Genomic DNA, 25,884 nt, shown 5'->3' with positions numbered 1-25,884 from the left:
CTTCTAAGTTGGTATCTGAGGCAGTTTAGGGTTAAGTGACTTGCCTAGGGTAAGGTTAAAGGTTAGTTTATTTGATATACTGCCTTTTTCTGGTAAAGCCAAAACAGTTTACATTTATTATATGGAGGTACTTTCTCTGGAGTGTCAGCAGGATTTGAACCTTTGCTTCCCTAGGTCTCAGCCCACTGCGCTAACCATTAGGCTATTTCTCCACTCAGTCAAGATACGGGAGGGATGGTCTTTGCCATTTTTATTTTGCATTGGTAGTGTACCACCTTTTTATTTTGTCTTTAAGATTTGGACCGGTCGCAGATTTTAAGTAGGTAGAGTTCTTATTGGTTTGGGGTGCACAGTTTTTCTTAATCAGCACTCTAGCCATTTAAGTCCTGCCACCTGCTGCCCAGCTGGTTGACCCCTCTGCAACTTCTAAGGCTGATACTTCACTGTGCTTTCTGCCTGTCACTTCACAAGAATGTTTTTAAAAGCCTTTAATTTTTGTAGAGTTGAATAATTGTAAGTACCTACAAACTGTTTAATGGGTATGATAACTGATGCATAAGGTATTTTTATTTATTTATGATTTTACAATTTTACATCCATTTCAAAAATGTAATAGATACAGAAAATATATTTTAAACATACTATAACATAGGAAATATAATCATTCTTATATTGACCACAAACTACCCCACATTATGAGGCAAGAAACTAGGAATAACAAAATAAAGGAAAAATTGAGCTTAATTTACTCTGCAAGAGGAAGAAAACCCTGACTACTCGCTAGCCGATTTAACAGTGGGGCCTCAGGTCTGATCACCAATCTTACTATGTTCTTTCGAATCTATATATATTTGCATTTTTCTGGGGTCAAGAAACATATAATTAACACCACCAATAGACACAAAGCATCTACATGGATACTTTAGGACAAATGTTCCAGATAAAGCGAGAACTCTTGGCTTTAACACCAGGAACTCTCGTCTGCGCTTTTGTGTCTCTTTGTTAAGATCGGGGAAAATCTGTGAGGCATAAGGTATTTATTTATATAAAACACAATATAAAAGCAAAAGATCACTGGGGCTAGTGATCAGTTCTTTGCTGCAGTGCCCCCAAGATTTGCTGCCCTGGTGCCAGATTACTTGTATATTTTATTTATAACAGCATTTATATCCCACAGTTATCTAAAATGAATTGGTTCAATGTGGCTAACAAAACTTTATGCTGTGTCAGTTGGTGTCAGGGAGTGTGATGTGTTCCAGGTGTGTGAAGCTGGCGGTTCTTGGTTTCAACTATCAGAATTGGTCTCTGGGAAGAATTTCTTGAAGAGGAAGGCCTTGAGATGTTTGCAAAATTCTAGCTACTTTGTCATGTGTCTTAGGTTGTTTTGAAGGGAGTTCCATCATCTGGCGCTAATTTGAAAATCCTGCTGAGTAAACTGATGTGTAAACTAGTTTCTGACAATTTGGGAGGAGGAGAGTTAGATAATTGTGTCTTTAGGTTGGATTTTTTTGGTGGTAGTGTGTGTAATAGTCCAAACTGCACTCATAGTTGATATGATGCAAGAGGCCTTCCCAAGTAAGCCTTAGATGTGTTCAGAGACAGACTAATGAAAACAGAGTTCTTGTTAAAAAGCAGGTTTGGATCAGAGCTAGTATATTAGTACAAAGAGTCATAAAGTTGATGTAATGTTACTGAAAACTTGAACCGTTCTTGGAAAAATTTCAAGTGCTCAGGTGACATCTTCAGCAAAGCAACATCTTTAAATGAAGCCCCCCCCCCCCCCCCCACAAGACAGTGGGTTGTTGGGACCAATAAGGGTATTATTAAAAAGTTCAAGTCCCTACAGATTGCCTGCACATACTCGCATGAGGAAAGCATTAGATGTGACATGTAATGCAAAAAAAATTGAAGGATGCTATGCTGATAGAGAAGCCAGGATATAAGCACAAAGCAGAACAAAGTGAGCACCTTATCCTGTGTTTTTTAATTTCATTGATACTCCTTTGGCATTTGAAACGATCATATACACTGGAATTGCATTGTGGAACTGTTGTAGATTGCACTGTGCATTTTAATATTTTCATAATATGACAATACTGGTTTTTAATATGGTTGGGAATTGTTTAGTATGATTTTATTGGAAATACATGGTATTTTGAACTTTGTTTTTTTAAACTGCTTTAATACTTTGTGCTAAGTGGTATATAAAGTAATTAAAATAAAATTTAAAAAAGACAACAAAACCTGGGCTTCCTAATTTTTGTGCTTTAAAATACAAATCCACTCACTCAACCTTCCCTCCTAGGCACATTCCCCTTCAAACTGTAATTTCAGTGCTTTCTGTGATTCATTTGTTTTGCTATCTTTTGCTTATTCTACCCTGAGGATGGATAGATTGTGTTTTAGAAAATAATCTGTTCATTCATTGTCTCTGTTATCTACTATAATAAAACGCAGCCTCAACGTTCTGAGGACACTGACGTCACTGAAGTCACTCACACACCGGTTCGTGGTTTCATGGTGGTGAAGCCACCACAACATCTTTATGCCCCGCCCTTGCGTCACACGTGATGACGTCGAGGGCGGAACATGAAAACAAATTAACGCACGGGGAGCAGTAGGGAAACACGTGGAGCATGTTTCCCTACTCCTCCCCTTCCAACAAATCCCACCCCCGCTGACGTGCACGTGAACCCCGCCCCTTTCGCCACATAGCCCCGCCCACGGTAGCACACGCTTAACCTCACCAACCTCCCTCCTTCCCTGTCACCTCCCCTCCCCTTACGCGTTTCTCCCTGGTGGTCTATAGGTACCTGTTCCGTCGGCCCAGGAAAGAAAGAGCCCCCTCTTTCCTCCCGTAGCGGTGGCTTCCTTGCTGCATGGTGTGGGAGTCCGGCTCTCGGCGTTTCAAAATGGCCGCCGAGAGTTCAAGCTGCCTCGCGAGACTTCAACTCTCGGCGGCCATTTTGAAACGCCGAGAGCTGGACTCCCACACCATGCAGCAAGGAAGCCACCGCTACGGGAGGAAAGAGGGGGCTCTTTCTTTCCTGGGCCGACGGAACAGGTACCGTAAGGGGAGGGGAAGGGAGTCCGGTGCCCGCTAGCGCCCGTTTCATCGGCGCCAGAAATGGGCCATTTTTACTAGTTCCTTAATAGTCAGCAAACAGCACAGTAAGACATTTTAATACCTGATTTGCAGCAGCATTTGTAATGTACTTCAGGAGGCAAGGGGCATTATTTGATGGTGGTAAATCCAAATAAGCATGTTTTCAATATTTGTCAAAATCAACAGTTCTTATAGTGGCAAATGAGTATAAAGTGCTGTTTTAAGTTTTATTTCTGGGGTACTTCTATCTCGCCATAGGCAGCTGATTAAAGATGGAGATGAGAAAGGAACAGGGTTTTTTTTAATTTTTAAAATAAAGGATAGATTTTCCCATGGGATTAAGCATTTAGCATTGCACTACAACTGGTTTAATTAGGAATCCTTGAGAGAAAGTATTCAGCCTGAAGAATCTTGTGCTAATGACAATTGATCTGCCCCCGTATGACTCTTCTTTTCTCTTTCAGATTTATGAAGCCCTGATACACTGTAAAGATGTTTAACAAATCCTTTGGTACTCCTTTTGGAGGAGGTACAGGTGGTTTTGGGGCCACCTCCACCTTTGGCCAGAGTAAGTACCAGTTCATTTTTCAGTCACAAGTTCATAAGAATGACTTATCAATGTGAAATGCTTTCTTTCATTACTTCCCACTATTCCAGGATGCTAAGGCTATCTAAGCGTTCATACACATCAATTTATCAACAAATTGCTGCAGCTTCTTGTCTATTGCAGCCTCTACAGTTGTGTTGACTTTGGAGATGATCTCCACTGTCCACTCCGAACTCACGGAGGGACTGGGTGGGTCCGAGTTGACCGCCATCTTGACCTTGGATGGTTGATCCAGAGTGTGCGCTTTTCGCTGCACTTTTGCAGCAATTTCTGCCAAAGGGCATGGAGTGAGTGCCAAAAGTCCCACGCCAGTACTGTCCACGAAGACCAGGATTTGTAGCGATATAAGCAGCGGCTGCCCTGGCTCATGGCTCCACCAGCAGTCCTGGTATAGCAAATTTAATAAACTGTAGCTGTTTACTGGCTCCTTGCTTCTAATATATTAGTTTTTACCTCCAACCCTGAGGTTGCCGCCGCCCCCTGCACCTGGCCCGAGCACTCTCTTCGGTATTTAACTTACATCGGCGAAACGCAGCACGCAGAACAGCTGAGCTCCCGTGGCCCTTTCTTCCGTGCCTGTGTCCTTCCCTCGCCGACGTTACGTCACACGAGGGCGGGACACAGGCAGAGAAGGAAGGCTGATGGGAGCTCAGCTGATCTGCGTGCTGCCTGCGTTTCGCCGATGTAAGTTCAATACCGAAGAGAGGGCCCGGGCCAGGTGCAGGGGTGGTGGCAGCGACTCCGGGGGACCGGTAGTGGTGACCTCGGGGGGGGGGGGGGGGGGGGGGGGGGGGGAGGGGGCCTTGCCAAAACCCCATACTAGCCTCTTTTAACGGGCTCAATGGCTAGTAACAATAAGAAATCCACACATATCTATCAACAATAACTCACAAAGCTGCCCTGTTCATATGAATATATGACTTAGCTCCTCTTTTCTCTCTTCCCCTCTCTCAACCAGAGTCTTAAACCATAGGTAATAACATGGCACTACAAAGGTCCTTCCAAAAAGTAATTTATTTAAAATGTTTTAACAGTATCTACAGTCCTAGGCAGTGTACAAAATAAAACATAACACATCATACATATCAGAGAATCTTGCTTAGCAAGCATAGTACACCTAAATAAAATGTTGTGCCTAGATGCAATAAAGCTATATCAAAGAGGCGTGTTTTCAGCTGTTTCCTGATAGAGAATTGTTGCGTCGCAACTCAAAATGCAATGCATTCCAGAGTTTTGGACCGTTGAGGCATGGTAAGTGTAAAGTCTAATCTGCTTAAAAGTAGGTACATCCGACAGTAATTTATCAACCGATCTCAGATTAATTTGATTATAATTTTTTAATGCAGCTGCATTACAAGAGGTGCTTCATTATTTAAAGTTTTATGAATCATACTAAGCACCTTAAATTGAACTCAAAATTTACTGGCAGCCAATGTAGCTCTTTTAAAACTGGAGTAATGTGACAAGATCGTGGTAAACCAGTCATCAACCTTGCTTCAGCATTCTTAGCTATCTGTAAAGTTTGTAGCATATTTTTTGTAAGGCTTAATATCGAGTTGCAATAATCAAAAATAGGTAACAGTAAAGTAAGCCTTGTAAAACTGTACGAAAAGTATCATTGAACAAAAGGCCTTTTAATCATCTAATAAGTTTCAGTTTAAAAAAAACCTCCAAACCTTTTGAATGATAGAAATATGTGGTTTCAGATTACCATGTGATGGTTTCAGGTCTAATTTTCTTCCCCCCCCCCCCCCCCCCACATACACAGAGACTGTGGAAGGGCAGAGGGGAGCCTTTGATGAATCGGATCCTAAGAAGTTTTTCAGAGTAGAACAACTCACTTTACTATTTCTTATTTCATAGATACTGCCTTTGGCACCACTACCGCAGGGAGCTTTGGAGCTTCTGCTTTTGGAGCAAGCAATCCTAGTGGAAGCCTTTTTGGGAATACCCAGAGTAAGCCAGGTATGGAATCTATTGCTCTTACCTGTACAAAATATGCTGTCATGAGTAGAGTCTCAGAAATATACTTGCACTAAATGTTGGTTCCTCCCCTTGCCCCAGTTAAGCAGGGTTGAGTTTGTCACACAAGTGGTTGACATCATCCAGTGATGTTAGGATGGAACTGCTTTCCCAGAGCTGAGGACTTCAGAGTGTGTGGCCCTTCTGCATGCAGCAGTCTTTTCAGCTCTGGTTTGTTCAGTGCTTTCCCTCTTATAAGTAGTAAGTACTTGCCATGTTATGGTGTATTTTTTATTCTCAAAAAAACTGAACTTATGTTTTGAATAAGCTGCAAGAGTAAGGGTTTCACCCTTGCCTGAAAATGGGGCAGAAAGATCCAGAACTTTGATACTTGTTCCAAGTGTCGAGATTGGCTCAGATCAAGACTAAGTACTGCTCTTGAATGTCTCATAGAAGACCCATGTTAAACTTGTACAGCGCTGCGTAACCCTGGCAGCGCTATAGAAATGCTAAGTAGTAGTAGTATTTGTCTGAATTTTGACGCTGACCTTTTGGAGGAGGAGAAATCGTGTTAGCACTGTGTGGTTGTTGGTAACCCCTGTCCAAGCAAGTTGAAAAACTTCCATGGAGTGGAGTTAACTTCTGGGTATTGTGTTTTCCACACTTCAGATACCCAAGGAGAATGCAAGCTGTTTCTAAGCAGAGAATAGCTAACCCTTAAGTCCAATAGGTCTGTCATGCAGCCACTAGCAGAACACCAGCCAGGACAAGAGAGACAATACTTGTGCCCACTAGCAGAACACCGGCCAGGACAAGAGAGACAATACTTGTGCCCACCCCTTCATTGTGCTTAGAATACAAATTCAATGCTGTTCACTTTCCTCCTGTGCAGAACCATTGGATACATTGAGAGATTTATTCAGCACTACCTGCTGCCATACCTATGCATCAGATTTTTCCTAGGTTGGCTCACTGGGTCACAATTGCTGATGAGTCCTTGTGTGTTTCAGAGTGAACCATAGTTGTTCCTAGAAAAGATGTTCAAGAGCTACTGTAAGGACTTGCTTAATGTCACTTACATAAGTACATAAGTATTGCCATACTGGGAAAGACCAAAGGTCCATCGAGTCCAGCATCCTGTTTCCAACAGTGGCCAATGCAGGTCACAAATAACCGGCAAGATCCCAAAAATGTACAAAACATTTTATACTGCTTATTCCAGAAATAGTGGATTTTCCCCAACTCCATTTAATAACGGTCTATGCACTTTTCCTTTAGGAAGCCGTCCAATCCTTTTTTAAACTCCGCTAAGCTAACCGCCTTTACCACATTCTCTGGCAACGAATTCCAGAGTTTAATTACACATTGAGTGAAGAAACATTTTCTCCGATTCATTTTACGTTTACTACATTGTAGCTTCATCGCATGCCCCCTAGTCCTAGTATTTTTGGAAAGCGTGACAGGAACCTTTGGAGGTACCTTCTCATTTGACCCCTGCATAAAGGATAGATGTTATGAAGGGCTCATAGTCTTTGTTTACATCTGATTCAGAACTGGAGCAGAAGGTAGTGCATTCGCTTTTGCCATCCTCTCCAAATGCCATTGCTTCTTGTTCTGAGGGACTGTTGAGTTGTTTTGATTCTCATTCTCCATGATTCAGTGCTGATGAGAATTCTTCAGGAATTCCATCTGACACGTCTCCTCTGACCAGCAACAAATCCCCAGATGAGGTTCATTCAGAAGATGGCTCAGGAGGTGCCTTTTTTCCTCCTGCAGTAGGATGTAGAGCCAAAAGCTTGTTTTTTTGATTGCTTAAAATACATTGAGGACACCAAAAACAGCACTTGATGTTCTTTCCAAGGTTTGCAGAATCTGCTTGCTGTTTAACCGGTCTCTACGAAATTGGATGCATAGTACAAGTTCCAACCAGCTCCTCATGAGAGAGGCCACAAAATGCAGGAAATTTTTTCAGCATTCCACTTCGGAGGGATGAGTGCTAGATCACTTTGGCAGATAGGGTATGTTTTTCTTTTTCTTTCCCCACATAGCAGTGCATCAGAACTCTGGTATAATAAATACATTCATACGGTCTTTTATTTTCACTGAGCCTTTCTTCACAGTCCCAAGCACAGTTAACATAAGAGCAGAGATGAATGAGTGGTACTCATCTGATATTGCTTATAGTATTTTGAGATTTTGTCCAGGATTTTTGCTTCCCCTGTTGTGGTCAAACACTTGGCATAACTGTGTGCCTCTGGCTTACATGAGGATCTTCATTTTAAGTTGGCAAATGTACCCTGTACAGGGGATTCCTTCTGTGGAGGCAGACTTTTGATAAAGTATCATTGCTCCAGTCTGAAGCATCTGTCATTCCACTCTTCCAGTTCATCAAGTAGATGATCCTCTTAATCAGTTCTGCAAGGACTTTTCTATTATTGAAAAACAGCCACCACAGAATCAGCATACTTTTTTTTTTTCCCTTGGAGATCTTGCCTGAAGATAAGGGCTCCGTCTAAGCACTTGATGCTTGTTCCACGAAAGCAGCAACCTTCCTTTTGACTACTCTGTTTATTGGCTGTAAGTACTCTACGTGACTTAGCACCATTGATTGTATTAGGCTACGAAATATTTCCCTCTGGAAGAAAGGTTTAAGTTTCCACATGTAGTGGAACATTTTCTTTGTTGTAGAGTTCACTTGGCTTTCGAGAGTGAGGTTGCGGTCGATTGTCATGCCGAGTATTTTCAAGCTGTTTGAAATAGGGAGGGTGTGCTGGGGTGATTAAGGTTGTTGGTTTGTATGTATTGTGCTGAGATGAGAGGATGAGACAATGTGTTTTTTCAGTATTCAGTTTCAATTGAAAGGAGTTTGCCCATGAATCCATGGTATTCAAGCCGAATTTAATTTCGTTGATTTCTGTTAGATCATGTGTGAAGGCAATGTAAATTGTCCTGTTTGTCTATCCTGATTAGATTGTAAGCTCTGTGGAGCAGGGACTGTCTCTTCATGTCCAGTGTACAGCGCTGCGTACGTCTAGTAGCGCTATAGAAATAAGTAGTAGTAGTACTTTATAATATGTATCCTGGCCTTCCTGTAGGGGGTTGGATTAATTTCTTCCAAGCTTAGCAGACCCTCACAAATTCTTGGGTTTTGAATATAATTCAAAGGGGTTATCACTTCAGCCTTCTCAAGAGGGCCCCAAATAGACCTTTGTACTGAGCAGCTCCCTATCTCACTCCAGTTTCTTGCAGGAAGAAGTTGCTCTTTTGCTGCACTTCAGTCCAGTGCCACAGAATCTGTTCCTCTGCAGAAGAATCATGAGGAGAGAGAAGACGTCAAATACCAGGAAATGCAGTCCAAGAATTGAAAATGTGACAGAAAGATAAAGAAATATTTCCCATCATTTTCAGTGATACAAGCTTGATTAAAAAAAACAAAAACGGTCTGTTTCCAGCATTTATCCAAAAGCTGTACTTCTCCAGTAAAGTATCACTAAATCATGAAGCTATTATGAGCTTAAACAAACCCACAAGATTATGTGAAAAAAAAATATATATAAATTTTAACTAGTGAACATGGAAGCCTTCACCTTGCTCTCGGTATGCGGGATCAAAATGCATAAATAGGGCCACAATTAAGGGCAATCATTCAAGCTTCCGTGACGTGTATATTGCGTAAATAAAGTGAGTGTAACAGATAATTAATAAAAAAATAAGCTCTGTCCCAGTTTGACTGTGATAACACTATCTTGGTCTCAAAAATGCAAAGCTTGGTGATGCTTATGTTCTTAGCAGTAACTTCTGCTAGAAGGATGTTTGAGTTTCGTGTTTGGTAACCGATGGATCTTGCACTTGTTGTTGTCAGAACACAGCTATTCTTTGAATATATCCTAAATTCTTGCTGAAGATGGTGTCGCTTCCACATCAGTGAGGAAATGGTTAATTCTATCTTGTGTTCCCCACCCCCTTCAACCCCATGTGAGAGAGGCCCTCCATACTCTGGACTGATGGTTCACTCACATGCTTCCTTAAAAGGACTGAGCTGATCAGAAAGTCTAAACAATTGTTAATCTCATTCTCAAGACGATTGGCGCACCAGTTGTGGAAACTACTCTTATCAAACTGGCTAGCTTCTTTATTCAATTCTGTGATCAACAAGTGGATACTCAGCTTCAGGCTGAAGTCTCTAGAGGTACTACAGCCACTGTAGCCCTGCTCAAGCCTGCAATGCTTATTATCCACAAATCAGTGGGCATGGTCCTAACGCCATACTTTGTGTTACTGCCTGGACTAGTCTTCAGTGGGAGTTAGGGTAATGCATTTGGTACACCGCCTTTCAATGGTACAACCAGAGTGGTTTATATATTATATACAGATATATTTTTGTCCCTGGTGAGCTTACAATCCAAAGTGTTGTACTTGAGGCATTGGAGGGCTAAGTGACTTGCCCAAGGCCCCCTTGAAGTGGCAACTCTCATGCTCTGTCAGTACGGGCTGCTCTCAAAAATGTGTAAAGTACAAAGGGTCTGAGCAGCCCTAAACTTGGCAGTTGCCCTCTTGTGTGCCTTCCTCAATCTTGCTAATCAGCAGAAAATTAACAACGTAATTTAGGTATGTTCTAATTATGTATAGTTGATAGTAATTTGTATATTTCCTGCAGTTGTTCCAGTTTATTCTTTTGTGAGTAACAATGATCTTTGTGTCATTAGTTATTATTAAACAGCAATGTTTACCTGTAGTGGATGCACGTTCTATAGATAGGATTGATCAGGCACACCTCCTCCCATTTTCCTGAGGAAATTGCCTTGAGTAAATCTCTTCATAAAGGTGGCGAATAAATCCCTATAAATAAAAGCTTTGGAACAGAAGACTCTGTGCGCAAGAAGGGCCGTGCATACTCTGAACTGAAGTTTTGAGCTGTGGGAGAGAAACTCAGTCCTTGCATTGTCTGGTGATGTCACCCACTTGAGTGCCTGATCAATCCTGCTATTTACAGAAACTTCTGTAACAGGTGAGCAATGTTGCTTTATCCTGTAGAGAAATAGTGTGAGTCTTTGGTGTGACTGTTTACCCTGATAAAATGTTTGCAATGTGAATCATTTTAGTCCCCGCCTTAGAAACTTGGTGCACAAGATACCTGAAGTACATAAAACAGCTTCACCAGGCCATGACTTATAGAATTCTACATTTTATTCTTAATTCCCTTGTACTTTTAGGGTACACCACTTTAAACCAGCATCAAAATCCTCATGTAGAGAGATCTAGTCTAATGTTTAAGGATCAGGGAATAGGGTAAAAAGCAGCAATCCTCTTGTCAGTTTAGAGAAAATGATGTAAAACTTTTGCTTGGTTCTTACATTGAATGTGTTAGGCAGATGTTCTGCAGCACAAGTTAAACAGTTTCATATGTGGCATTTATTTCCTGCTTTGTCTAGCAGAATATTTAAAACCTAGGAGAAAAACTTTTTTTAAAATGACTGTTTTTGCAAGGTACTTGGCCTTCTTTGTCTGTGAGTAAGAAGCATGAACTAGGTAATAAAATGAATAGTCCCGAGTAAGCGGATGACAGTCCCTCCAAGAGTCAAATAACCCAAGATCAGTAAGGGAAGTCCCAAGACTTTTAGTCAAGGCCTGGTCTTCTGCAGAAATAGGACCAGTACAATCCCATTCTGGTTTTAAAGAAGCATTAAAATCACCTCCCAAAATGAGAGACCCTCCCACTAGAGTTTGAATATGTTGCTTAAGCAACCGAAAAAAAGGAATCTGACCTGTGTTAGGGCCATAAATAGACTCCAAAGTGAACTCATGCCCACCTTCACCCGAGCAAGAATATAATGCCTGGTAGGATCACGTTTCTGTACGGGTAAACTGTTGTGAAAAAGCAAGGCCACTCCCCGTTTCTTACATTTAGTAATATCAGAAGAAAAAAGCATTTTAGAATAGGCTATGTGACAGAACAGGTGTTCATGAGCCCGCCAGAGGTGGGTTTCTTGTAGCATTATAACATGGAGATTGAACAATTCTTGACATATCAATTGCCTCTTTCTAGGTACATTAATCTCTTTACATTCAAAGTCAATATTTGTAATCTAGTGGCCATAGAAAAGAAACATCCAAAAAAAATAACAGAGAGTGATGTGGAGAACCTACCCACTCTAAGATTTCCCCCCACCCCATCCCAGAAAAAAAGCACAAAACAGCCTAACATGCCTAAAGGTCAATAGGCTGTGCCACCAGTGAAGCCAAAGACCCCACAACCCAGCCCATCCAATCAAACATGACAGAGGAAATAAACCACAAACTCTGTCCCAACATTTGGCAACCCAATTTACCTATATCAACAATTAAAAAAAACAAAGCAAACAATCCCCGTCCAAAAAGAGACACAAGACTAGATCCAAAAAGAATCCATGATAAATTCAAGGAGGAGCAGTAACCACATTCACTCAGGCCTTCTTAGCTTTGTTGAAAACTTGCTGCCACTGACACACTTTGTCCCGAGTCGCCAGGTCAGTAGAAGTGGCCGGAGAACCAGTTGTCACCAAACCTGCATCTCAAAATCTGCCATTCTTTCGACACTGTGTGCACTTTGTGTTGCTTTCCAGCCACTGTGAAACAAAGCGCAAAAGGGAATGAATGCCCATCGGTATTTCAAATTGTGGGTAACTAGGGCCTCCAGCACAGGCTTCATGGTGCGATGTTGCTGAAGAGTATTAGCAGAGATGTCTTGATAAACAGATACTATAGTGTCATTAAAGGTCAAGTCTGCCTTCTTTTGTGCTAACAAGAAAAGATGCTCCTTGTCTGAATACTTACAAAAACGTACTACAATGTCCCTTGGCTTATCATATGGACCCAATGAACCTGTTTGATATCATGAACAGAGGAATCAGGTTCCGAAGATAACTGAGAGCAAAGTTCACATAGCACTCTCTTAACATTCTCCTGATTAGATGCCTCAGGGACACCCTGAAAATGAAGGTTTTTTTTTTTGTTTTTGTTACATTTGTACCCTGCGCTTTCCCACTCATGGCAGGCTCAATGCGGCTTACATGGGGCAATGGAGGGTTAAGTGACTTGCCCAGAGTCACAAGGAGCTGTCTGTGCCTGTAATGGGAATCGAACTCAGTTCCCCAGGACCAAAATCCACCACCCTAACCACTAGGCCACTCTTCCGCCTCTCCTGATTTTCCTTGTCCATCTTATAATGTAGCTGTTCCAGCTGAGTAGCAAATCCATCCTCACATTGATGCATTTGCTGAATAGTATCCACGTGCTGATTCACTCAGGCCTCGAGGTCTTCCAAACACACCAATATCTTTCATCTCGCTACGCAAAGTTTCTATTCACTCCAAAATGTCTGACTTCATGAGCAGCAAATGCTTGCAAAGATCTAGCATAAAACGCTGAAGGGTAGGGTCATGCAAACTTCTTGCTTCTTGTTCTGAGCCCACCGAATCACATACTGGAGAAGCAGGGTGCGACGCCGCCTTAGATGAGCACTTGCTTCCCTGCGCTTCTTCCTTTGCGTTGGACCCCTTAGACTTCTGTGACATGGCCACAACTCTCTATTCTCCCAAAGCACAAGAAGGGAGAGAGGGACCCCTCCCCCCCCCCCCCAAAAAAAAAAAAATACTAAAAATAGCAATGTTAGCTGGGTGAGTCGGGAGCTCCGGGATCAGGTTGCCATCTCAATCACTGACGTCACCGGACCTTTTTAGCTTCTTTTTAATAATTTTCCTCATTTTATTGTAGCCTTTCTTTGTGGCTTCATTCCAGATAGTAGCTCAAACTTGATCATGTTATGATTGCTGTTTCCCAGGAGACCCAACTAAGAAATACAGGTGGAGGGAAAGACTGGTTTCACAAGGAAGGAGAAAAGAGATGCTAATGCAAGGATGGGGGTATAAAAGAATTTGGGGTTATATCATTGGCATGCATTGGTCAGCATTGCCATTGCCACTGCCCCCCCACAGGAAAACATTTTGCTGACTCTTCTTCAACCCTTCTGGATCCAAAATGGTTCCTACTTTAAAAATTAGTGAAGACCACAGTTATTAAACAACTTTAAAAAAAATATATTTATATTGAAGTAGAAATCAAAATAAAACATGGAAAAGAAAATAAGATGATACCTTTTTTATTGGACATAACTTAATACATTTCTTGATTAGCTTTCGAAGGTTGCCCTTCTTCGTCAGATCGGAAATAAGCAAATGTATTGGCAGATAGTATATATAAGAGAAACATCAAAGCATCACTTTGACAGTCTGACAGAGTGGGAGGGTGGGGGTATGCATGGGGACATCAAAGCATTTCATTCCTTGTCATCAAGCAGATGAAGCCATTACGTATGGGTTATGTCCATCAACCAGCAGGGGAGATAGAGAGCACTCAAACTTTCACAGTGCCCTCTTGGCCAGCTAGCTCCACTGCCTCTCCAGTATTCTCTATCTCCCTTAGCAGGGTGGCTGCTGCTTGTTCGAGCTCCAGAAAAATCTGCTGGGAGGTGGTTCCTGGCTTGCCAGTTGTTAACCGGGGTGTTGGAGGCTATAGCAGCTTCACTTTAAAGGCACATAGGTTAGCCCTTTCCCTGCCTTACCCATACCTCTGTGGATGTGGACATATTACCTTGTTTTCCCTGTCCTTACCCACCAACAGTGGATGCAGGCATATAGGTTCGCCCCTTTCCCTGCCTTTCCCACTCATCTGAGCCTCCGGAGTCTTCAATACCTCTGCTTTCCTCACAGCTTAAAAAAAAAAAAAAAAAGTCGCGTCGCGTTTTTAAACGCAGAGACGCTGGAACAGAGGTTTTTGACCTGATTTTCAGCAGGATCGTAGTTGTACACTAGATCCTTTGAGGTAAGAGTGTTTTCCAACTCCTCCGGGGTGGGCCCGCGATCGGGGCGATTTTGGCGCGAAACTGCCATTTTGGATTTTACCGCCATTTTTTGGCGATGGCTGCGGACAATGTAAAGCGCTGTTCCACTTGTGGCAAGCGCAAATCAGCAGCAGTGCTCTGTAAATCGTGCTGTATTGGCGTAGGAGCCGGCCCAAGCATGGCGAGCGATGTTTCTTCCCACTCTGAGCTGGCAGCGGGCGCCATTTTGCTTACACCGCATGGCGTGGCCTCCGTGGACACGGAGAGACCTGAGCCGGCTGGGGCACCTCGAGATGAGGTTATTTCAGGAGTGGCTAGCACCGGACAGGATTTGGGTGCCCAGGGTGAGATTTTCTCCCCGGATTTTGTGCTTTTGCTGCATAAAGCATACATAAGAGCCCTTCCTCAAGGGTCGCCTGAGGCTCCTCTGATTGCCCCCCCGATGGATTCTGGCCTGGGACTGCCCAGTGAGGCTTTTTTCCCGGATGCTTGGCCTAAAGATAAGCGCAGAAGGGTTAATTCCCCTTCAGATTGTGGTGCACCTTTTTCCCCCCTGTGGTCGGGGTGTGAGGATTCGGAGAACTCTGACAGACGTTCTTGGTCTGAGGAACCAGAGTCAGGTGCGGATTTACTACATGATCTGGATGATCCCTCCGCGGTGAGGATTTTCCACCGTGATGAGCTGCCAGCGCTTATTTCAGATACCCTGCAGGCCCTCTCGATTGAAGATCCTGACAGTGGCATGGCCTCCTCGGGTAATCCCAGGATGGCTAGTACCAAGAAAGCTGCTCGGGCCTTCCCTTTGCATGACTCCATCCTAGAGCTTGTTTTGGCTCAGTGGGCTGACCCCGAGGGAGAGTTTCCAGGGCTATGGGGCAGTTATACCCTCTGCGTGAGGGACATATGGCTCGTTTTCAAATGCCTACAGTGGATGCCCTAGTCACTGCGGTGACAAAAAGAACTACCCTCCCTGTTGAAGGAGGTGTTGCCCTGAAGGACGTTCAAGACCGTAGGCTGGAAACAGCGTTGAAACGATCCTTTGAAATTGCAGGTCTCACTGTTCGGGCGTCTGCATGCAGCTGTTATGCTGTGAGAGCCTGCCTAGCTTGGCTGCAACAGGCAGTGGCTCAGCCCGGAGATGGAGCGGAGCCCTTCTTGGATGTGGCTCCGCGGATGGAGGTGGCCTTGTCCTTTCTGACTGATGCCCTTTATGACCTTGTCAGAGCTTCGGCTAAACAAATGGCAGTAGCAGTGGCGGCTCGCCGTTGTCTGTGGCTACGACACTGGGCAGCGGACATGGCCTCTAAGCAAAGGTTGGTGAAGTTGCCTTTTCAAGGACTTCTCCTATTTGGTGAGGAGTTAGAGAAAATTGTGAAAGGCCTGGGTGATCCAAAACCCCAGCGCTTGCCCGAAGATAGGCAGAGGCCTTCCTCTAAGGGCCAGGCGGTCCACTCCTCGTACAGACCTCGCTTCCGTGAAGCTAGAAGGTACCGCCCGGGGCGTTCTGCTGGGTTCACTTCTCGTGCCCGTGGTCAGCAGAGGAACTCCTTTCGCTCGGACAAGCGTTCCACAGCCGGTGGCTCAAGACCAGGAGTTCAGGGGCGACCCTCTCAATGATGGTGCGCCGGCCCTCTCCTTGATGCCTGTCATCGGAGGACGGCTTTCCCTCTTTGTCGAGGAGTGGGCCAAGATTTCCTCAGATCAGTGGGTTCTGGACCTGATCAGAGATGGATACAGAATAGAATTCAATGCCCCAGTAAGAGACGTGTTTGTGGAGTCCCGATGCGGTTCTGCCGTCAAACGGGCGGCGGTGGAGGAGACTTTACAAGGTCTGATTCAGTTAGGGGCAGTGACCCCGGTGCCTCCCGCCGAGCAAGGCTGTGGCCGATACTCCATCTACTTTGTGGTGCCGCGAAAAGGTGGGTCCTTTCGCCCTATTCTGGACTTAAAAGAAGTGAACAAGTCCTTGAGAGTGCGGCATTTCCACATGGAATCCCTGCGCTCCGTCATTGTGGTGGTTCAGCCAGGAGAGTTTCTCACGTCTCTAGACCTGAAAGAAGCTTACTTGCACATTCCGATTTGGCCCCGCACCAGAAGTTTCTGAGGTTTGCGGTGTTGGGAAAACATTTCCAGTTCAGGGCCTTGCCTTTTGGCCTCGCCACAGCTCCCCGAACCTTTTCGAAGGTAATGGTGGTAGTAGCTGCTTTTCTCAGGCAAGAAGGTATCAGGGTTCACCCGTACCTAGACGACTGGCTCATCAGAGCAGACTCTGCAACAGAGAGCTTACAAGCTACAGCCAGAGTGGTCTCAGTACTGCAATCTCTAGGCTGGGTCGTCAATATGGCCAAAAGTCACCTGTCCCCTTCTCAATCTCTAGAGTTTTTGGGGGCCAGGTTCGACACAGTCTCGGGCTATGTGTTCCTACCCGAGCTAAGGCGGTGCAAGCTTCAGAATCAGGTCTGTCTGCTCCTGAGGATGCCCCGCCCGCGAGCTTGGGACATTGTCCAGCTGCTGGGATCGATGACAGCCACGATGGAAGTGGTACCCTGGGCGAGAGCGCACCTGAGACCTCTACAGTATTCCCTACTCCGGAGATGGTCTCCTATTTCTCAGGATTACCAATGCAGACTTACTTGGCTCCCTGCGGCCCGTCTCAGCATGGAGTGGTGGCTCTCAGACAGCATGCTGCGGTGAGGAATGCTGCTGACGCTCCCCGTTTGGTGCCTAGTGGTAACAGATGCCAGCCTGAAGGGCTGGGGCGCACACTGCAAGGGGAAGCATGCCCAGGGTCTATGGACACCCGAGGAGTCGGAGTGGTCCATCAACCGCCTAGAGTTGAAAGCGGTGTTTCAGGCGCTTCTGGCCTTTCAAGTGACCCTGGAAGGATTGGCTGTCAGAGTGATGTCGGACAACACGACAACGGTGGCCTATATAAATCGACAAGGCGGAACAAGGTGCAGAGCACTAGCCGCGCAGGCCGAACTGATTTGCCACTGGGCCGAGCTGCATCTTCAGTGTCTGTCGGCAGCTCATATTGCAGGTCAGAGCAATGTGCAGGCCGATTATCTGAGCAGGCATCAGATCGATCCAGCAGAATGGAATCTGGCAGACGAAGTATTCCTGCAGATCTGTGCCAAATGGGGCAAGCCCGTGATGGATCTAATGGCGACAAGTACCAAAGTCCCGTGCTTCTTCAGCAGACGGAGAGATCCTCGCTCGGCGGGGTTGGATGTCTTGGCTCAACCCTGGCCTCCGGGTCTACTTTATGTGTTTCCCCCATGGCCCTTGATAGGGCGCCTGCTCTTGCGGATTCGGCTGCACCCAGGAGAAGTGGTCCTCATCGGCCCGGATTGGCCAAGGAGACCTTGGTATGCAGACCTCCGACAGATGCTCCTGGAGGCTTCTCTGCCGTTACCTCTGGTACCGAACCTCTTGACTCAGGGACCGGTAGCCATGGAGGACGCCGGCGGCTTTGGTCTTACGGCATGGCTATTGAGAGGGCGCAATTGAGGGATAAAGGTTATTCCAATAAAGTTATTTCCACTCTCCTGCAAGCCCGCAAGCGGTCCACTTCCGTGGCTTATGCCAGGATTTGGTGCCTGTTTGAGTCTTGGTGTGCTTCCAGAGCCATTGTTCCAATGCGGGCTCCTGTCTCGCCGATTCTGGACTTTTTGCAGGAAGGTGTACAAAAAGGCTTGGCCTATAATTCCCTGCGGGTGCAGGTGGCAGCGTTGGCCTCCCTTCGTGGTAAGGTGGAAGGCGTGTCTTTGGCTGCTCACCCAGATGTGGCACGGTTTCTTAGAGGGGTGCTTCGGCTCCGACCTCCAGTGCGAGCACCCTGTCCAGCTTGGAACCTGGGGCTAGTTTTGAAAACCCTGCAGGCATCTCCTTTTGAGCTGCTTCGGCGAGCATCGGAGAAAGACTTGACACTGAAGGCCGTTTTTCTGGTGGCCATTACCTCGGCGAGACGGGTGTCAGAGCTCCAGGCGCTGTCCTGTAGAGACCCATTTCTGCAATTTTCAGAGTCCGGAGTCACGGTTCGGACCGTGCCTTCCTTTATGCCTAAGGTGGTTTCAGCCTTTCACTTAAACCAGCCTATTTTCTTGCCCTCTTTTTCAGAGGAAGAGTTTCCAGAATCTTTTGGGCAGCTGCACCTTTTGGATGTGCGCAGGACTCTGCTGCAGTATCTGCGAGTTACTAACTCTTTCAGGACTTCTGATCATCTGTTTGTTTTGCTATCCGGTTCTCGCAGAGGGTCTCCAGCGTCTAAAGCCACTATTGCCCGCTGGCGCAAAGAAACTATCTTTTCAGCTTATCTGCTGGCCGGCAGGGTTCCGCCTGTAGCCTTTAAGGCACATTCTACTAGAGCGATTTCTTCCTCTTGGGCTGAAACTGGAGCACTCTCTCTTCAAGAGATATGCAGTGCAGCAACATGGGCTTCTAAGCTTTCCTTTGCCCGACATTACAGGCTGGATGTGGCTGCCAGGAGGGATGCGCGTTTTGGTGCACAAGTGCTAGCGCGTGGTGTGGCTTGTTCCCACCCTATCTAGGGATTGCTTTGTTACATCCCATACGTAATGGCTTCATCTGCTTGATGACAAGGAAGGGAAAATTAGGTTCTTACCTTGGTAATTTTCTTTCCTTTAGTCATAGCAGATGAAGCCATGAGCCCTCCCTGTATGATTGTCTGTATGCTGTGAATCTGTTTTTCAGGTTCTGTTCTAATTTCCTGAAGTTCCTTCCTTGGGAGAAAGTTGGAAAACAATCTTCAGGATTCATGTTCAGTTTAAATTTAGGAGGATGTGTTCATTCCCTCCAGCATGTTTTTTTTGGAGGATGTGTTGATTCTCTCCAGGAGGCGCGTGTGTTCCCCTCCAGTTCTATAAATAGGAGGATGAGTTCATTCCCTCCAGTGTGTTGGGAGGATGTGTGATTCCCTCCAGGAGGCGCGTGTGTTCCCCTCCACTTCTACAATAAGGAGGATGAGTTTATTCCCTCCAGGAGGATGTGCATTCCCTCCTTTATGAGTTCATGCCCTTGTGATGGGCCATCGTTCGCTGTGAGGAAAGCTCTTGTGATTCCCATTGCGGTTTGCCATACTGCTTTGGAAGCTTCAAATACTGAAGAGGCAGTGGAGCTAGCTGGCCAAGAGGGCACTGTGAAAGTTTGAGTGCTCTCTATCTCCCCTGCTGGTTGATGGACATAACCCATACGTAATGGCTTTATCTGCTATGACTAAAGGAAAGAAAATTACCAAGGTAAGAACCTAATTTTCCCTTGATATTCTAACAGGATGGGTGTTGGTAGGTGAGAGGAGGGTAATAAACATAGAAATACAGCTTTATGGTTTATAATTGGTTAGAAAACCCAGATCATTCTTCTTGCAGATTGTCAGAAAGTAAAGATGGCTGTTCACTTTTGTTTCTTTTTCCAAAAGTTTGTTCATTTGCTTTTTCATGCGGCTGTATGCGGTATCTTCCATCTTAAGTAGAGAGGTGTGGTAGCCGTGTTAGTCCACAGGTTATCAATAGAAATCAAACAAAATAAAACATGGAAAAGAAAATAAGATGATACCTTTTTTATTATGAAATGCTTTGATGTCCTCATGCATACCCCCACCCTCCCACTCTGTCAGACTGTCAAAGTAATGCTTTGATGTTTCTCTCATATATACTATCTGCTACCACATTTGCTTATTTCCGATCTGACGAAGAAGGGCAACCTTCGAAAGCTAATCAAGAAATGTATTAAGTTATGTCCAATAAAAAAGGTATCATCTTATTTTCTTTTCCATGTTTTATTTTGTTTGATTTCTATTGATAACCTGTGGACTAACACGGCTACCACACCTCTCTACTTATATATTGAAGTAGAAATGGTGAATGACCTTTGTGTCTTTCAGTATAGATTGACGATGTTTTTATCTGATAAGAAAGTTCTGGGGGGGGGGGGGGGGGGGGGGCGGAGCTAAGATGGCGGCACGCACTTCACTTGCCTGAGAGCTTTTCTTCACAATCTGGAAGTATAGTTTTTGCTTCTTTGACCATGCCGCACACTAAACGAAAAGGCTTGGTTAAAACCGGAGCCTCAACGGTTAGAACCTCGTCGCCTTCTCAGATGAGTATTGAAAAGTTCGCGGTGAAGACGCCCAGCGCGAAAACCGGGAGTGACCCCGCTGACTTAGGAGAAGGAGAATCCTTCGTCCAGGGGCTAGATGTTACTCTTTCTCCCCCGGAAATCAATCCGCCGCCTCCACCCGCAGCTTCCCCGTCGCAGCTGAGGTCTTCGAACCCCGAAGTTGGACTAGAATGGCCTCAGGTAAGAGGCGCTGTTGGGGGAATTGCATGCGGAGACCTGGGTCAACAGGCTATTATTAGAACTAATCCACCTAAGGAGCCGGTTACTTTGGAGCGAATATGGCAAGTTCTCCAAAGTTTAGATACTAAACTATCCAACTCAATGCAAGAAATATCTGCTCTAGTTGCAACGGTTGATTCATTAACAAAATCGCTAGAATCATTTAAAACTGAATCTTCAACTCAGATATCGATAGTAAAAGACGATGTTAAGAAACTCCAAGAGTTCTCTGTAGCGACTATAAAAGACAAAACTATTCTTCATAGAAAACTGGAGCAAATAGAAAATTACAATCGCAGATTGAACTTGCGAATTTTAAATTTTCCTAAATGCCTGGGATATGCTCCTATTGATATCTTCAAAAAATATCTAGTGGAAACTTTGCACTATTCTTCAGAACACATTCCCCCTATAAATCGGATATACTATGTGCCTCTTAAAAAGAATCAGGATGAAGAAACTGTGGAAAGGTTTTCTACACAAAAAGATTTAAATGAAAATGCTTTGAATATAACAGAGATCTTGGAATCCACAATAACAGAAGACACTGAACGCCAAACTTTGGTTATTTCATTTGTCTTTGAACAAGATATGGATGCTGTTAAGAGACTGTTCTTTAAAAATTCACAATCTTTATTTTATGGTAAAAAAGTATGGTTATATCCCGATGTAACTAGACAAACACAAGAAAGAAGGAAAGCTTTCTTAGCACTGAGAAAAGACACTTTAGAGTTGGGTGCTTTTTTTTACCTGAATTACCCGTGCAAATGTGTGGTTAAATATTTAGGTTTGAAATATGTCTTTTTTCAACCAGAACAACTGAAAGCTTTCATTAAATCATAAAAAAGTGTTAAAGTAGTTGGTAGTTTACTGTCTAATGATAAAAGGATTGTATAATAATATTATGCTGAGCGTTGTGCTATGCTATATTGATTTTCCCTTTTCTTATTTTAATTGATCTCCTCTCCTGGAATATGGTCTCTTCCCCCTGCTAATGATTTTGTGGTCTGAGGGAAATATGTACTTAAGTTTCATAATTTGCCTTATTATTATTTTTCTTATTCCTGTATTGAAAATTTCAAGTGTATGCTTGGTAAAAAGGTAAACTAATAAATATATAAATAAGATCGTGAACCAGATGCCAAAAAAAAGAAAAAAAATCCTTTCACCTCTTTTTTTGCTGGTTCTGGAGAAAATCTCTCTCTCTCTTTGTTGTTTTAAGAGTTTGGTTTTAATTTGTAGATTTCGGATTCCCAAACATTTGTTTCATGCACTTTTAAAAACTTTGGCGTGCAGGCAAGCAGTCAACTATTTGCAAATAGTTCTGTTAATAAGTTGAAGAAAAAAAAAAGTCGAAGTAAATTGTTGCTTAAGAAGTGAAAGGACCGTATTTTGTGATGAATAAAAAAAAAAAAACCAAAAAAAAAAAAAGAAAGTTCTCTTGTCCCAAGTTTATCTAAATTTAACATACAATTCAGAGAGAACACCGGTTGACAATGACAGGGTGGCAAAAGCTTCTGTTGTGTGTTTTGTTTCAGGTGGCCTGTTTGGATCTAGTACATTTAGCCAACCAGCAACTTCCTCTTCAACCACTGGTTTTGGCTTTGGCACGTCTACTGGTAACACAAGCAGCCTGTTTGGCACTGCCAATACTGGAGGCGGACTCTTTTCATCCCAGAACAATGCCTTTGCACAGAATAAAACGACTGGCTTTGGAAGTAAGTAAAACAATTTTTCTTCCATGAGTCTCCTCCCCCACCTCTGTTGTCCTCCCAGTTCTTTTTTTTTTTTTTCAACCTTCATGTTATTGATTAACACAGATGGTTCTGAATCTTGTCAGGCATATAGTACATATCTATTTCAATGTTTGTATAGGTAGGCTTTCATTAACTTTTACTTGAGAACCCTAATGTTCCATTCATGTACCCTTGACCTTACTATAAAATCACATTAAGAGCAGATGACCCTGTAGGAAAATGGTGACCAGACAAGGTGAACTTTGGTATTCAAGGCCAAGCGTTAGCAATGATATACAAGTATTTTTTTTTTTTTTTTTGCTGAGAGCACATGTGAGGGACTGTTTAGAAATGTATATGTGAAATCAGTGCTGTGTAAACCCCTTCTTCACCAAAAACCGCTTATTTTTCAGTGATGTTTATGGCTGGGCTTGCATAGTTAAATATATTAAATCTTTCATCTTAATTTCCTCTTCTCTAACCCCCCCCCCCACTGTCCCTGTTAATTGTCTAACAGATTTTGGCACAAGTACTAGCAGTGGAAGTCTATTTGGAACCACGAACACCACCGCCAATCCATTTGGGGGGACATCTGGCTCACTCTTTGGACCTGCAAGCTTTGCTGCTGTTCCAACTGGAACTACCATTAAGTTTAACGTAAGTTCATCTACCTAATTAACCACCTCTAACATAGTAGATGACTGCAGATAAAAACCTGTATAGCCCATACAGTCTGCACAATAAGATAAACTCATTGCATTGAGTGTCACATGTATGATTATCTCCCATTTGGTGAGCAGTTATATGTGTGTGCCTGATGCAAGGAGCTCCTAGCTTTCAGAGAACAGGTCTGTTGTCTTGAGGCTAGAATAGCAGACTTGGGAAGAGCTAAGGGAGACAGAGGTACATAGAGGAGATCTACGGGGATGTTGTAGAGAAGTTCCACCTTGAGTTTGGTAGCCCCTGTGCTGCCATGGAGGAGGGAGGTCTCCTAGGAGAGCATCAACTTAGTCAAGTAGGAAGTACTCCTGTAGCCATTACTTGCCCAAAAGGGCATGCACTATTCTCTCGCACTGAGGATAGGTCTCCAAGAACCTCAGCCCAGGCGGGAAGGGTTAGGACAGCAGTTGTAGTTGGTGATTCAGTCATTAGGCATATAGATAGCTGGGTGGCTGGTGGACATGAGGATTGCCTGGTCACTTTCCTGTCTGATTTGAAGGTGGTGGACCTCACGCATCACCTAGACAGGATCTTAGATAGTGCTAGGGAGGAGCAGTCTGTCTTGGTACATGTGGGTACCAGTGACATTGGAAAATGTTGGAGGGAGGTTCTGGAAGCCAAATTTAGGCTCTTAGGTAGAAAGTTGAGGTCAAGATCTTCCAGGGTAGCATTTTTTGAAATGCTCCCAATCCTACACACAGGACCCAAATCAAATCTACTACTACTACTAATTTCTAAAGCACTACTAGACGTACGCAATGCTGTACACTTGAACATGAAGAGAGAGTCCCTGCTCGACAGAGCTTACAATCTAATTAGGACAGAGAAACAGGACAAACAAGAGATAAGTAACATAGTAGATGACGGCAGAAAAAGACCTGCACGGTCCATCCAGTCTGCCCAACAAGACAACTCATATGTGCTACTTTTTGTGTATACCCTACTTTGATTTGTACCTGTGCTCTTCAGGGCACAGACCGTATAAGTCTGCCCAGCACTATCCCCGCCTCCCACCACCGGCTCTGGCACAGACCTTATAAGTCTGCCCAGCACTATCCCTGCCTCCCAACCACCAGTCCCGCCTCCCACCACCGGCTCTGGCACAGACCGTATAAGTCTGCCCAGCACTATCCCCGCCTCCCAGCCACCAGCCCCTTCTCCCGATCTCGATTTCTATTTCTGGGATAAGCAGTATAAAATGTTTTGTACATTTTTGGGATCTTGCCGGGTATTTGTGACCTGAATTGGCCACTGTTGGAAACAGGATGCTGGGCTCGATGGACCTTTGGTCTTTCCCAGTATGGCAATACTTATGTTATGAATTCGCTAAAATAAATGGGGTTCACAATGTCCACAAAAGTTCAACAGCACAAAAGAAAGTGGAAAAGAAACCAACTTCAAGAGATCAGGGAATATCAAAGTGAGGATGATAAAATAAGGGTTTTGAACAAATGAATAAGGGTTAGGAGTTAAAAGCAGCATCAAAAAGTTGGGCTTTTAGCTTAGATTTGAAGACGGCCAGAGATGGAGCTTGATGGACCAGCTCAGGAAGTCTATTCCAGGCATATGGTGCAGCAAGATAAAAGGAACGGAGTCAAGTTAGCGGTGGATGAGAAGGGTGCAGATAAGAGAGATTTACCCAGTGAGCGGAGTTCCCGGGGAGGAATGTAGGGAGAGATGAGAGTGGAGAGGTACTGAGGAGCTGCAGAGTGAATGCACTTATAAGTCAATCAGAGGAGTTTGAACTGTATGTGGAAACGGATAGGAAGCCAGTGAAGTGGCTTGAGGAGAGGGCTAATAGGAGCATAACGACACTGGTGGAATATTAGTCGTGCAGCAGAATTTTGAGACGATTGAAGAGGAGAGAGATGGCTTAGTGGGAGGCCTGTGAGAAGCAAGTTGCAATAGTCTAAGCAAGAGGTGATGAGTGTGGATGAGGGTTCTGGTAGTGTACTCAGAAAGGAAAGGGCAAATTTGGCTGATATTATAGAGAAAGAAACATCAGGTTTTAGCAGTCTGTTGAATATGTGCAGAGAAGGAGAGGGAGGAGTCGAAGATGACCCCAAGGTTACGAGCTGATGAGACAGGAAGGATAAGAGTGTTATCCACAGAAATAGAGAATGGGGGAGGAGGAGAGGTAGGTTTAGGGGGAAAGATAAGAAGCTCAGTCTTGGTCATGTTTAGTTTCAGATGGCGCTGAGACATCCAGGCAGCAATGTCAGACAGGCAGGCTGATACTTTGGCCTGGATTTCGGCTGAGATTTCTGGTGTGGAGAGGTAGACATCTGGGTGTCATTAGTGTAAAGATGATACTGAAAACCATGGGAGGTGCCCAACTCTACCAGAATGCAATGCCAGAATGAACCAAGCAGTCATCAATCTTTTAACATTTTTATCCCCCTACTCTTATCCTCTCTATAGATCCAATGATTTAAGTTACTGTATATACCTTTCAACAAGCAATTTCTTCTTAATAAACATAAATTCTCCCTGTTTGGTAGAAGGGATTGAGTGAGTG

The 25,884-nt window shown here is 44.2% G+C and overlaps 1 protein-coding gene across 2 annotated transcripts in view; it reads left to right on the top strand.

The window, feature by feature from the left end:
- The window catches only part of NUP98 (nucleoporin 98), a 215,734-nt gene that overhangs the window by 18,051 nt on the left and 171,799 nt on the right, over positions 1-25,884 (top strand). For both annotated transcript variants that reach the window (XM_030199826.1, XM_030199825.1), the window contains exons 2-5: positions 3,571-3,674; positions 5,577-5,678; positions 22,449-22,628; positions 23,164-23,303. In XM_030199826.1, the coding sequence (XP_030055686.1) occupies positions 3,599-3,674; positions 5,577-5,678; positions 22,449-22,628; positions 23,164-23,303 (498 nt within the window). In that variant the 5' untranslated portion in view covers positions 3,571-3,598. The remainder of the gene's footprint in view (positions 1-3,570; positions 3,675-5,576; positions 5,679-22,448; positions 22,629-23,163; positions 23,304-25,884) is intronic.

This window comes from Microcaecilia unicolor, chromosome 4 (genome assembly GCF_901765095.1).
Source record: "Microcaecilia unicolor chromosome 4, aMicUni1.1, whole genome shotgun sequence".
In the NCBI taxonomy this organism is placed as follows: Eukaryota; Metazoa; Chordata; class Amphibia; order Gymnophiona; family Siphonopidae; genus Microcaecilia; species Microcaecilia unicolor.
Note: the sequence above shows the minus strand (reverse complement) of the source record. Positions and strands in the feature narration are given on the sequence as shown.